We start from the raw sequence: 13,961 nt of genomic DNA on the forward strand, positions 1-13,961 counted from the left end.
GTCTATAACACGTTCTCCTCGTGACCAGAGAGAACCCCCACCGGATGTGAGAAGCGACGCTGGACCAATCCGAAGCGAGATCCACCCTGTTCTGTCCATAAAATGGGTCGCTATAGGAACCAGATAGTTGTCGTCTTCTCTACATCTAGGTCCAGACTGTTATGACTTTAGCTTCCTCTGTTAGCAAGGTGTCATTCCCGAATTACTTTTGACGTGGTAGGACTCTTCGGAGAGATTGGTCGATGATGAATCAAAAACACCACACGAAGTCAGAATCAAGGTTCAGCCTGATGAGGAGGAGAACCCAGCCAGCTCAATACAAGTTACGACTTGCTCCTGCAGCTGCTCACTGAGTTCTGATCTCCTGCACATTTCAGCGTCAATTTATTGTAAAGTTCCACAAGTCACAGACAGTTTAACATGCGTTATCAGTTCCTCATATCTTCAAGAGGTCCTTACGGGGCCTCTGTGGCAGAGGTCAGCCCGAGGGCCTCAGCAAAAGTCCCTCCAATATGCTGATACATTACTTATTATCTAAACACAGTGCTCGTTACCGTGACTTGGCATACTGATCAGCCCAGCCATACATACCGTATACGTATATACTGCTTGGCTGCTCATACCGTGACTTGATATATTGTGCAGCTTTATCTATTCATGCGTAACTCAATACAATGTATAACGTTTGACATATTCCACAAGACCAACGATAGGTGAAGACAATCGAGCCAGAGCTCTGTAAATGCGAGCTTTTCCTCTGTCGATCCAATAAATATTTGTGACTTTAACTTAGTTTCTTGGAACTTCTTCGCAAGATTGAACAGAAATGATCCATCCCTTCAAAAGATGGTGGATTTTTTTTTTCTTTTTAAAGAAACAGACTGAAGCCAAGTACATCTTTTATTTTATTATCAGAATCATTTGCGCACAAAAAATGCAATGCTCCCAATTGTCCACATGATGGCAGGGTAGAGCAAATAAAGCCTCACTAGGCTTTGCTCCAGCTGTAAGAAAATGTGTATGTTAAAAAAGCTGATGTTATACAACAAAGAAAATTTTACAACGCAAATTTTTTTTTCTTTGCTGTGTGAAGTAGAACATGTTTTTTCAAATCCGAGCGAAGCCAGAAACATTTACCACAGTGTGAGCAACTATGAGGTTTCTCCCCTGTGTGAATCTTCATGTGCTGCTTCAATACAATACTGGTTCCAAGACCTGTGTGACAGATGGAGCAGGTGAAAGGTTTCACTCCCGTGTGCTCCGAGATGTGACCTTGTAACGTTGTTTTCGATTTGAAACTTTTGTAGCAAACGGAGCAAGTGTACGGTGTCTCTCCACTGTGTGAGAAAACATGGCGATTGTAGTCGTAACGCTGAGCAAAACCTTTGTTACAAACTGAGCATGTGAAGGCCCACTTCTCAGCGTGCAATCTCTGCATGTGGCGTCTCAGAATCTGGGGAGTATTATACGATTTGTGGCAGACTGGACAATCGTGTTTTACCTCTGAGTGAGTTTCAAGGTGTTTTTTCAGATCGCCTTTGAAACCAAAACTTTTGTCGCACTCGGGGCAACTGAATGGTTTTTCTCCAGTGTGGGTTCTCTTGTGAAGGGCGAGACTTCCAGGACAGCTAAAAGATTTCCCACAATCAGGGCAACTAAAATATCTATTAGAACAAGACCTTTTAGAACGTTCTTTCACGTTAAGACACTTATGGTTTTTAACTTGCGCCGGCCAATGGAATTTTCTGTTGCAAATATTGCAGCTGTGCCTTTTCTCTCCCGTGTGGGTCGAAATGTGGTTACGCAAAGTATGCCCCCTTGGAAATGACTCATCACAAACTGAGCAACTGAAAGGTTTCTCTCCCGTGTGGACCCTCATGTGTTGGATCAGATGGAATTTGTTTTTCCATGATTTCCCACATGTATCGCAAATGTGTTCAGTTTTCTTTACAGGCTCTTGGTTCCAATCCTCACTGTCGTCAGTGTCAGATTCTGAAGAAGAAGAAGAAGAAGGAGGAGGTCTCTCTTGACCAGCTTCATTTTGTTTGACATGTTCAGTTGAACTTGGATCATTTTGGTCCTCGTGAGGCTGAAGGGAGGTGACCTCAGATTCCTCGTCTTCCATCTTCCATCTAGGGCTGCTTTTTATCTTGGATTCACCGGCATCTTGGCTGATATCCTCCTGCTCTTCCTCTTTGATAGCTGGCATCTCAGATTCTTCCAGCTTCACACTGAGGCTCAACTCATGCTTGGGATGTTGAAGATCTGCCAGATAAATGCATATTAAAAACTCATTTTGTACAAGAAAGAATCATAGATACGATTGAGTGAGGTAGATAAGAGTATATAGTATGTATTGTTATAATATACATTAAGGATTCCCCTAATGTTCACCTTAGGTACTTCTCCTTTCATTTGTTTGTGGAGGCACTCATTTTGTTAACGCATCGAAGAAAATGAAATCATTTTAAATTTTGTGTTGCGTTAAGAAACAAGTAACAATGGGCCACAAGTTCAAATAAAGTTATTGCTCACTGCTAAGTCTCTGAAAGCCTTGTCCCGATGCAGATAATACTATATACTTTTTAATCAATGTCCAGTAACTTAATAAGTCCAGCATCTGTCAAAAGTCTGTTCAAGAATAAGCCAAGTGTTAAAATCTATCAAGAGAGTAACAGAAGCAACGCCAAAGCACCTGGACTTTGAACAGAGTGACCCCCTAAACATTTGCACTGCCATAAAATGCATCCCTGCCCCCACTTGGGATACAAGACATTCCTTCACACATTGGATATAAAGGTTTACGGTGAAAGCATCTACTTACAAATATACTTCCAGTAAATAAAGACGCTACATTTGATACTATTTACCAAAGTTTGATGCACGTTCTTTTTTCTTTTAGGAGATCAAAGTAATAACTGAGTCTATGTTACAGATCATTTAATTGAATCTTGGGGAAATAAATGTTATATATTAAATCAGCAGTTTAACGCCCTAGGAATTTAGTGTAAACAAACGAGTCCCCGATAATAAAAGACTCACCGCTTCTGTGGTTCTCGACGTGGATCTGAATCATGTCCATCCTGAAGTTGGTTGGTTTCGGTCCAGCGGGGTTTCCTCCACTGTGGACAAAAACTCGGCCGAAGTAGAATTTCTGCCCCGCCCTACTGTATTCCTATGCGATGACGTCACCCGCTGCAAAAGTCTTTAAAAAAATACTTTTTTTAGGCGTAAATTAAACGATCGAAACGCAAGTCGTACCACATATATATTTCATTTTTTACATAAATGTATTATGATTTACTTTAAACGGAAAGCAGATCCACGCTCATAGACATGAAGTCGCACGCATATGACGTCAGATCAAAACAAACGTCACGTGACTATTTGTTTCGTAGGACTATTAGTCGCAAGCATTATGTTTTTTTACGCATCGCAAATTAAGTGTACGCCTTTTATCTCATTAAAGGCTGAAATAAAGTTTTTTAAAGAACTCGTTTTAGAAATACGGTTTTGTCGTTGATGTAGTACCAGCTTTATACCACAAGATGGCCCAGTGACCCGGGATATTGCCAAACAGCTGCCTTGTGGTCATTTATTCAGATTTATCTACGGATCAATCGCGACAAAATGCGTCACACCAACTTGAACCGCGTCCTTGAAGAAGTTCGTATTCGTTTAAAAAATATAAAAACAGACTACTCTCTTAATTTTTTAAGAAAAAAAAGTTTTGGAAGAAACATCTCTGTGGTTCTCCTTGAAGCAGATTTACTTTTATTAAACTATACCTATTTCGATGTAAGCTGTAAGGCAGATATTTCCATTTGAGAGTACACAAACCATGTGTTGTGAACCAGCTCAGGGGTCACTATTACACGACACGATCCAGAAGGTGCGACAAGATAGTGTGAGGCAACACTTTCACAAATGAGATCAGAGGTGTGAGACCTGGTGCTGCTCTAGCCGAGGTCACTCCAATTTGAAGTTGATTTCTTTTTAAAACAACTAATAATAATGGGTGAAATAAGTGGCTTTCAATTGATGGCATGACCAACCCTCATATGCAAAACGTATTTGTAAATAAAGATCTATCAGTTTATTCAATATATTAAAGAAAACTGTTCAGTTAAAGTTCAAGATCAGTCAAAAAAGTAACTCTTTGTGCTCGACATCCCAAAATCGAGACAGAATAATATAAAACAGGGGTTTGAAACTCAATCAGATGAGGTGTTCAAATGTTATGTCATGGGCCAAAAAGATCATTTACAAAACTGTTTTTAACTGAAAATAAATGTATGATTGCTGTAACGTCTTTTCGTGTTCAGAGTCTTATTTTATTTGTTTTAAGTCCTTTTTGTGGTCATTCAGTGCTTGTCCTTAACTTTAAAATGGTAGAAATGAAGCTCAATGGGCACTTGGGACAATTCACTTTTTACTTTTTATTTGCCTGACCATAAGAGGTCGAAGACAAACTATTTTATGTTAAATTGGAAATCAAATTATACATTCTCTATGAATAAAGACCTTCTTGATTAATATCAAATAAACTGTGACTCAAACTAAACTTTTAAATAGGATTAATTAAATGCCATTTTAAATGCATTATCATTATCAGTAGACATCAAAGTTCTAAATCAAAATGGTTTCCAAATAATCAAAGTTCTTCCATACCGACGATGTCAAACACACGCTGATCCCTCGTCAGTTTGTGTTCCATTGTGACGACTGATTGCTACAACCTGCTCCAGGTGAGCATCGTGAGCCACTTCCTGTGACCTCACTTCCTGGATTTCCCCCTTTTTTCCCCCCCTTGATTTATATCCTTAAACTTAATAGTGTTCTCCAAACACTTTCATCCTGTGATGTGAGTTTTACTCTTAGTGGAACCTGTGGTATAATTATTTACATTGATCATATTTGTTCCTTGTCTTATCTTAAGCACTGGTATCTTTTCAGGTGAAAATATACACAAGTGATGTAAAAAGTATTGTATCCAGCCCCAAAAAAACCTTATTTAAAACCAAATGGTTAAGAATTGATATTGTTTGTACTCGTTGTTCTTTACAGAATCATTCAGACCCAAATGATTATAATAATTATATTTATCTGTTTTTTTTGTTGTTTTTTTCCTCATTTTCTTTCCACAAATGAGATAAAGCAGGCAAAGGAAAAGTGTGGCCCGGGGGCCAGATGCGGCCCTTTAACTGTATTTATATGGCCCTCATGAGGTCAGTAGAACATGAAGAAAGACATTTCTGACAACTAGCTATTTTTATTTTGTATTAATTATTGTATGAACTCGAAATACAACTTTCTTAAGTTCAATGGGACTATTAACCTTTTTGTGAATATTATAGTCCCTCAAAATTCAGTCATTGTCTCCAGCTTTATCCCTTACTGGGGTCGCGGGGAGACTGGAGCCTATCCCAGTATCACAGGGCGAGAGGCAGGGGACACCCTGGACAGGACACCAGGCTATCGCAGGACACACACAAAGACAGACAACCATTCACACACACACTCATACCTATGGACAATTTCCCAAAAATTCTCAATCAATCACTCTGTATGTTTTTGGACTGTGGGAGGAAACCGGAGTGCCCGGAGTAAACCCACGCAACACAGAGGGGGGAGAACATACAAACCCCACACAGAAAAGGTTGGGCTCAGCCTGAACCAGCAATCTTCTTGCTATGAGGCGACCGCGCTAAAATAATAACTAAAAAGTTTTTTTTTTTTTTAAATGAATGGCTTACGAATATTCTTGTATATATTCTTTTAATCTCTTTTTTAACTTGACGGTCCCTTGCAACTAACATGAATTGCCAGCCCCTAAGATAAAGGATGATAATAAGAGTAAAAAAATCACAACACAACAGTTGTTGTCACTGATAAGCAGCATTCCAGGACAGGAGGGGGAAGGTGGGGGTCAGCAAATGTGAAAACAGTGGACACACACACACACACACACACACACACACACACACACACACACTGGTGAGGAGTAATGAGTGTCCCAGCAGTTGTTTTTCCAGAGCTGCAGGAGACCAGAACATTTGTGAGACACGACTTTTGCTCCGGTGTCCAAATTGTCGTGGAGTCAAATATTGGTCGCGACCTTTGACCGCACGAATACGAGCGGATACACACTTGTCGACCGTCGCCGATGACGCGTGAGATCCGTTATCAGTTGCTTTCCAAAGGAGCATCTCGTCAATCTCGCATCTACTAACGTTCAATCAGAGGGTAATCTGAGATGGGAGATGACCTCTTGACAGAGGCGGGGGAGGAGGAAGGGGTGAGTGAAATCTCTGCAAAGAGAGAGAGAGAGAGAGAGAGATAACACATTATCTTTGTGAGCAGAGATGAGATCAGAAACTCTAAAGTCTGAGGCCTCGATTCTCATCTGAGATTAAAAATAAATTAGTAAGTAGGTAAGTAATAGTTATTTGTTAAAACAATACACAGTTAAAATATATACTTTAAAAGGCAAAGACACATGAGACAAAGTCCCAGAAAATCAGGGAAAAGCACAAATAAAAATGTGTTAAGATGTTTCTTGAAGGAGTCAGTAGATCATCAAACACAGAGATGGTTCCAAAGCTTAGGAGCAACAGTCTGGAAGGATTTCTCTCCTCTGGTCCTGAAGCGTGTTCAGGAACCATCAGTAGATTCTGATCCACAGACCTCAGAGCCCGAGCTGGGGTGTAAGTCTGGATCAGATCACTGATGGAAGGAGGAGCCTGACAATGAATAGATCTGAAAGTAAGAACCAGAATTTTAAAAATTGATCCTGAAAGAAACTGGCAGCCAGTGAAAAGTTTGAAGGACAAATGTGAGTTCTTCTACTAGAGCAGCTCAGAATTCTCGCTGCAGAGTTTTGTATTAAGTGCAGGCGAGACAGATCTTCTTATTAGATTCGAAAAACAGATTCTCGTAAAAACGCTATAGCATTATTATTACACTTATTAAAAGTGCACATCTATTTGAATAAAATCTATAAAAACAAAATTAACATTGCAACAGGTGTGATTATTCCTTAACACTTCAATTAGAGGATATTAAATTCGACGTTTATATACAGTATATTTAAGGAGTGTCAAACTCAATCATATTAGGCCCCATTTTAGCAATTTTTTTAACCAAATTTAGTGTAACAGGAAGTAGGAGTCTGTTTTTTATATATGGAGGTTCAATTTACCTAAATTGAATTCGTCCTCCTTCACCAAATAACCGCCGCAATTTCAGTTAAACTCGTATTGGTGGTTTCTATAATCTGTTCCTTATTGTTATCTTAAACACTGGCATCTCTGTAGGTCACAATATCAACGTTGATTTACTTTAAAAAAGTGTAATATTAATAGGCAAGATCAACAATTATAGTTTCAGTGGGACCAATGGGCCACATGTATGTTTAAAACCCGGGGGCCTCTAGTGGGACCTCGGGGCCTTAATTTGATTCCATGGTTTGTCATGCAGTTAAAAGATCTCAGGATGGATTTTGTTTTAATCCACTTAAAGTTAATCTGTAAACCAGCGACACAACATGTTTGCTTTGATGTACAGGTCACATGACATGGCGAATCCAAATCTCTGCGCGGATGAATCAGTTTGGTCGATTTGGGAAAAAGGAGAATAATGTACCGGGGTTACAAAGATCATGGCTTGAAGGATTTATTTTTGTAATCAGGTTTTATGGCGACAAAGCATTTTACAGTAGAGTGGAAACACATGGAGTTTAAGTAACACCTTGTGATTTAACAACAAAATAAACTGTGAAAGATGTTTAATGTGGACTGTATGAGACATTCACGTGATAACATAATATCCCAGATTAGTTTCACAATACTAACAATTTCAGTTTAAACTTCTAAAAATACGTTAGACATGTATTTGTTTAAACTAAGATTCATGTTCAAATCACAGCAAATAATTTGAAGTACTTGTTAAATGTTAAAATATAATTACTTTCAATGATTAAAAAAAAAAGATCAGTCTTTGCAGTGGTTTATTTTGTATGTGTTGCGTCTATTAGAAACATTACGACTCATTGCAGTGGCGATTTTCACACCGAGTTAATCGTCAGCACATGCCGAGGCATCACGCACGCGCACAGGCGATTCATTTGAAAAAAAAAAACTACCAAAAAATAAGTATTACTTTCAATATCAAAATGTAAAAGTATCCCAACATATCTTGTATTATATCTGTTTGTAATATCTTTCTTAAATCGAAAATGGATTTTTTCTTTTTTTTCACAAAACGCATTTTTCATTAACAACTAACTAAAGTAACCCATTTGGTTTAGGTAGGTTAGGTTAGGTATAACTTTATTGATCCCTCAGGAGGTCTCCTTCAAACAATACAGCATTTTTTTTTAAATAAATAAAAATAAAAATAAAATAAGAACAAGAACAAAGAGAAATAAATAGAAAGAAAGTTTCTATTGGATGAAAAAATAATATTGTATTCAATAAACGTTCGTTTGAAATTAAATTAAATCTGTGTTTGTAAAAAAACAATATTTCAGAACAAATATTTCACCTGGTCGCGACCCATTCTAAAGCCAAATGGATGATGGAATGAAAAGCAAAAAAAAATATCAACGTGTTTCTAACATTTGATTTATTTCTCATTGATTATTGTTGTCGATCTGAGTTTGGACAGATTGGATTATTCTCCTCCCCCCTAAAGAAGCCCCCCCCCCAGTACCTCCTGACTCCAGTCCCCCGGCGGGGGTCCAGTTGGGCTTCTCTGCGGGACGGTGAGAAATCTTCAGCCATGAGGTTTGCTGAGAAAACATTCAGGAGCAAAGTTACGCACCATCTGCGCGAGAGAGCGCGGGGGGCCACAGTAAACTAATTAACGGCAGAAAATGAGTTGGACCCCCGCCCTCCCGTCCATTAGCGAGGGATCGACACTCGACATTCTTGCGGGCTCGATACCTTATAATGGTCCACTTTAGCTCAGCACTTTTCATAATGTGTGGAAGAATCGTGTCCATCATTATGGACACGATTATATTATTATATCACAGAGACTCGACGTGTTATTTTACATTCATATCTGAAAACAAAAGCCTTTACATAGAATCCAAACTAATCGTAAATAACTATTACAATAAAAAGTCTACGTGAAAAACAAATACAAAAAACAAAACTCATAAAAAATAATCCATTTTCATTAAACAGATTTACAAAAAAATAAATGTACAAAATTAAAATTAAACGGTTAAAAATAAATGGTAATTCTTACTAATATAATAATAATAAATATGTTTTTCATTTCTGGGTCACCGAAGAAAAAAACAGTTAATCCTGTAATAAGGAATAGTTTTTAACATACAGTAAATACTTCGATACTAAACGTTTGCAATGATCAATACAATAAAACATACTGGTGTTTGTGAGATCTATCTATTAACAATGTTAACATTTTGTCCTCCGCTTTCATCATTGTGAGTATTTAGACCCTCAAAAAGAGCGATATGAAAAGATATTTATTCAAAATATATATTTTAAATCATCTAGATTAACAAATTCTTTTTTAAAACTACATTTGTGAGGTAGCATGCTGAGCTATTGATAGTCCATTAAGGAGGATTTAACAGTAATAATATAATATCATCATATTATTTGAGATAAACTCTTATAGTAAACCATTTCCTCAATACTCTGAAAAGTATACAATCATCCAAATACAACACTGTTATGACCAGAAATAAATAAATAAATGAAAAACACGTTTCCAAAAAAGAAAAAATAATAATATAACAGTTGATATTCTGTGAAGGAAAGTATAAATATTTAAGCACACATAACAGTAAAGCACCAAAAACAAATATCCAAAATACTACATTCCACGTTTTTACTAAAGAGAGAAAAAACAAAACAGCTTTTTTTTTTTTTCCATTGTTGGAGATGATTAAAAGGATAAACCAATCTCAAGAATCAACGTGCGCGCGCACACGCACCCACTGGCGCATAAACAAGCGTGCCAGCAGCAGTTGTTTTCCCAAGAGCTGCAGGAGACCAGCAGGACAATTTGGGGGGTGGGGGGGCTCGACCCCAACTTTTGCTCTGGTGTCCAAATTGTTGGAGAGTCAAATATTGGTCATTGCCCCCCATCCTGCCCCCCGTTGATATGTTTTAACTTTTTTTTTCATTATTATTATTATGACCCAAAAGCGCCCGAGATTATTATTTAAGAATGATCTATATTTAGCAGTGTGGAATAAGTAAAATAATATATTTTAAATCGAATCTAAACCTTTTTTTTAAAACGATTTATCTTATCTTTAACCGTCGTTATCAGGCAAACGCGTTTATTTTCGCACTTGTTTAAAAATCCATTAAGTTGTTAGTGAAACGATAATTGAAGGCGTGTTGTCTTTTCATCACATTTACACCCCGATGTTGATGTTGACTGATGGTTACCTGCGTCTGACGTCACACTCAACGTCCCGCCCCTCCTCGCCGCCCCCCCGCCGCGACGCCGCTGTATAAATCCCCCCTCACACCCGCTCAGCCTCAAATCTCGGGATCACACCCTGCACACCTCGTGGACGCACCGGTTTTTTTGCCGCTTTTAAAACAGAACCAGGATGAGTTCGACGTGTCTGGTCCTCCAGCAGACTTCCTTCTGCGCCCCGAAGTTCTCCCGTCCGCTGACCAGTAGCTCGGACCCGAGTCCCGGGTGAGTCCAGCTCTTTATATCTTACAATTTACATGTTATTTTAATCAAATACAACATCTATTTCTAATCCTTAAGTAAGAATACACGTTCATTTATTGCTATAATTTGTTTTAATTAGTGTAAAAACTATATTTTTATTCTATATATTTACTGAATCAGCCATTTATATTTATTATTTGAGATTTTATGCAGTTTTTTCTCATACTTTTCGTCTCTTCCGTGCAGTTCCACATCCATCTGGAGACCCTGGTTGTCCAGCGGCGGTCGCAGTAAAGCAGGAGAATCTTCCCGCAGCAAAGTGTCCACTGTAAGTTCCCACATCTTCTACCGCTCCAGATAAAACAAGCTCTCAAATTAGGTGGAAAATGCATCCAAAATGCTGCCTTAGAGAGAGATTTTTTCTTTTTTTTTATCAGTCCTGTCACACTTGGATAGTTCCCAAAATGTTTGCGGTTCAAATCCCGCACAATAGGGCAATTTCAGTAAAGTGGTCTGGGTCATATGGTAGCCATCAGGGTGAGGTGTTTTTGCTGGTTCACAGCAGCTTGTCAGCACCTTCTCCGACTCCTGCAGATCTTTGCACACACACACACGGTTCAGTTTCAAAGTCTCGGAGAGATAGCTGGCGAACAAAAAGTGAGATCCTGCAGATCCTCCGGCGGGGTCACAGCCTTTCTGCTGCCTGTTGTGTGTTAACACCTCGGGCCGGGGTCGTGTCAAACCTTCAGCGCTCCGGCAGAAGTGTCGGCCGAGGTGTTGGTAAGGAACTGCTTGAGAAGTGTGAGGCCGGGGCCCGATGTGTCATGAGGTCTGGGTTCACGTGGCCCCTGGCCGAGGTCGGGGTCGCGGCTCGCTGCACACGCTGACCTCACACCAGACTCCTCTGGGGCTGCATTCCTTAATGTTTTAAACTAAAAACTACCATTTTTTACCTTCAAACTCAATGAACTTTACTGTCAATAAACATAAACTAACCATATATTTGTTTTTGTTTTCCTCTGCAGCCGTACTCCAGACCGACAGTTCCAGGTTGCTTCTCATCAGATGGAAAACCTCAAAGCTTCCAGCATCCAGTCAAGTAAGTAACATAAAGATTCCTTAAATTGACCTATAAAGACACCTGTGTTTAGGTTAGGTTAGGTTAGGTTAGGTAGAACTTTATTGATTGAAATTGGTTTTTTTCCAATAGCCACAGCAGATACAGCAATTTTTCATAAAAAATAAATCAAAATAAAATAAGAACAAGAACAAAGAGAAAGAACAAGATGATACAATCTAAGTCTTAAGATAAAGATAAAGAACATAGATCAAAGAAAAATAACAAGACAAAGGATACAAAGACTAACATAGAACAGAACATCATGATACTTCTACTCCACTCCTGACCCCGAACTCAGAATTGTACAATTTAATAGACCGAGGAATGAATGAGTCCTTGAGTCTATTTGTGTCCATGTGTATCTGTTTTGCACCTGGGAAGGAGCATTTAGGATTTATTTATTATAATTGATTCATTTATTTTATTTGTTTAAGAAAAAAACAAAAAATATCCTAATTTTACTCGTACCTCCTGTAAAAAAAAGCATCTTTCTAACATCCCTTTTCTTACTCTCGACAGACTCTTCTGGCCAAAATCCAAGTCCTTCGACTATCTGTACAGCGACGGTGAGATCCTGCTGAAGAACTTCCCGGTCCAGGCGACCATCAGCTTCTACGAGGAGTCGGACAGCGAGGACGAGGACGACTGGGAGGAGACCTGTGACTCGGACGAGTGCGGCAAACAACCGACGTGCTTCACATCCTACAACTGAACACTCCGGTTCAAAGACATCCTAAACTTTATAAGTGTGAGCTTCTCCCACATTGGGAGATTTTTTGATGGATGATCACTTCTCCTGACGTAATCCAGTCTTGTTCCAAAGACGATTATGATATCCTGAACAAAATGTTTTTTTGGAGGAAATCATCCCAAATAGTTCTAAAAGTAAAAATTCACAATTGTATGTTGATGATAATATATGATGTACAGAAGAATATTTGTTATATATATTTGTTGAACCTATGCTTTGTCTGTTGTAAATACAGTGAAAATAAAGAAATATATTCTGTTTACAAGTGGTTCTTTGTCCACTATCTTCGTTTTAAGCTGTCAATTGATTCAGTTTTTTGGGGGTTTTTTTCCTTCCTTCTCTGAGTGGGTTTTAGCTCCACTTTATCTTTTGATGTTTATCATCGTCTGATCCCGAGTAAAGATCTCTGTGGAGCGAAGGATGAAAGAGCAAACGACTGAATGGAGCAAAGGATGAATAGGGAAGGGATTTTAAAAGGGAAACGGATGTTGATTAAAACCAAAATATTTTTTGGGTGATTTATATAATTATGATGCAAAAGAGTTTTAATCATATGAATCTAATCATTGAAAAACTTTCACCTATTTTTTTTTTGTTTATTTTGCCAACAGAGATAAACCAGGGAGTTTCCTTAACAATGGAATCACATTATTTTTTTTATCATAATGACATGGAAGTTGATTTATTTGAGTGATCGATTGATTTATTTGCCTTTTTTCTTCTATTGGGAACATTTGAGTTGTTTTCAGCAGTACACACATTTTACTATCATTATTATCATTATATATATATTTATATATATATATATATTGATAATGTTAGTAAAATAACAACAAAAGAATAAAACCTGTTATATATTATAGGTTAGGTTAGGTTGGTTTGGTTTTTTTTTCCCAATTAGACATAGCAATTATTATTTATTTATTATTTATTATTTATTATTATATAATAAATAAATTATTATTATTTAAATATCTATTTTTTTTATCTGTCTATAGCGTCAAATTCACAATGAATCCTTTTACTTATACTTATCAATACTTGTATTTTCATTGAAAAAAATCAGTACTTTAATGTAATGTAATACTTTCTACAAACAAAAAGGGCGAGTCAACAAAAACTTTTTTAATTATTAGAATGCAGAAAACAACTTTAACAATTTATTGTAAGATTTAGTCTGCCGTAAACTGTTAATAAAACTAGGTCACATAAGAGATAAATAATTTGGACTTTAATCGTTTAATCGCGATCTAGTGCTTACGCTTTGACGTGGTCACGTGGTTTCACCCCCTTGTGAATGGTGGGAAATGTAGTACGTTACTGAAAAGGTGTGGCTTTGTGTACTGGTTTGAACTAGACTCCGGCAGCTGACCCACTCTGGGGTCGGTTCCGTAGCGGGAGTCCGCTGGGGTGAGC

At 38.0% G+C, this 13,961-nt stretch overlaps 2 protein-coding genes across 2 annotated transcripts; one reads left to right on the forward strand and one right to left on the reverse strand.

Annotated features, from left to right (window-relative positions):
• Positions 1–2: 2 nt before the first annotated feature.
• LOC148065965 (uncharacterized) lies at positions 3–3,124 on the reverse strand. The gene is made up of 4 exons (XM_087808119.1): positions 3,043–3,124; positions 1,138–2,265; positions 990–1,004; positions 3–91 (listed from the first exon to the last, which is right to left on the reverse strand). Exons 1-4 carry the CDS (start codon positions 3,080–3,082, stop codon positions 3–5), a joined length of 1,272 nt encoding a protein of 423 aa, XP_087664245.1. The 5' UTR covers positions 3,083–3,124.
• Positions 3,125–10,560: 7,436 nt separating this feature from the next.
• On the forward strand, positions 10,561–12,506 carry ripply3 (ripply transcriptional repressor 3). The gene is made up of 4 exons (XM_087807650.1): positions 10,561–10,695; positions 10,921–11,002; positions 11,700–11,773; positions 12,314–12,506. The coding sequence occupies exons 1-4, from the start codon at positions 10,604–10,606 to the stop codon at positions 12,504–12,506; spliced, it is 441 nt and encodes a 146-aa protein (XP_087663776.1). The 5' UTR covers positions 10,561–10,603.
• Positions 12,507–13,961: the final 1,455 nt, after the last annotated feature.

Source organism: Callionymus lyra, chromosome 14 (assembly GCF_982586985.1).
Source record: "Callionymus lyra chromosome 14, fCalLyr1.hap1.1, whole genome shotgun sequence".
NCBI lineage: Eukaryota > Metazoa > Chordata > Actinopteri > Syngnathiformes > Callionymidae > Callionymus > Callionymus lyra.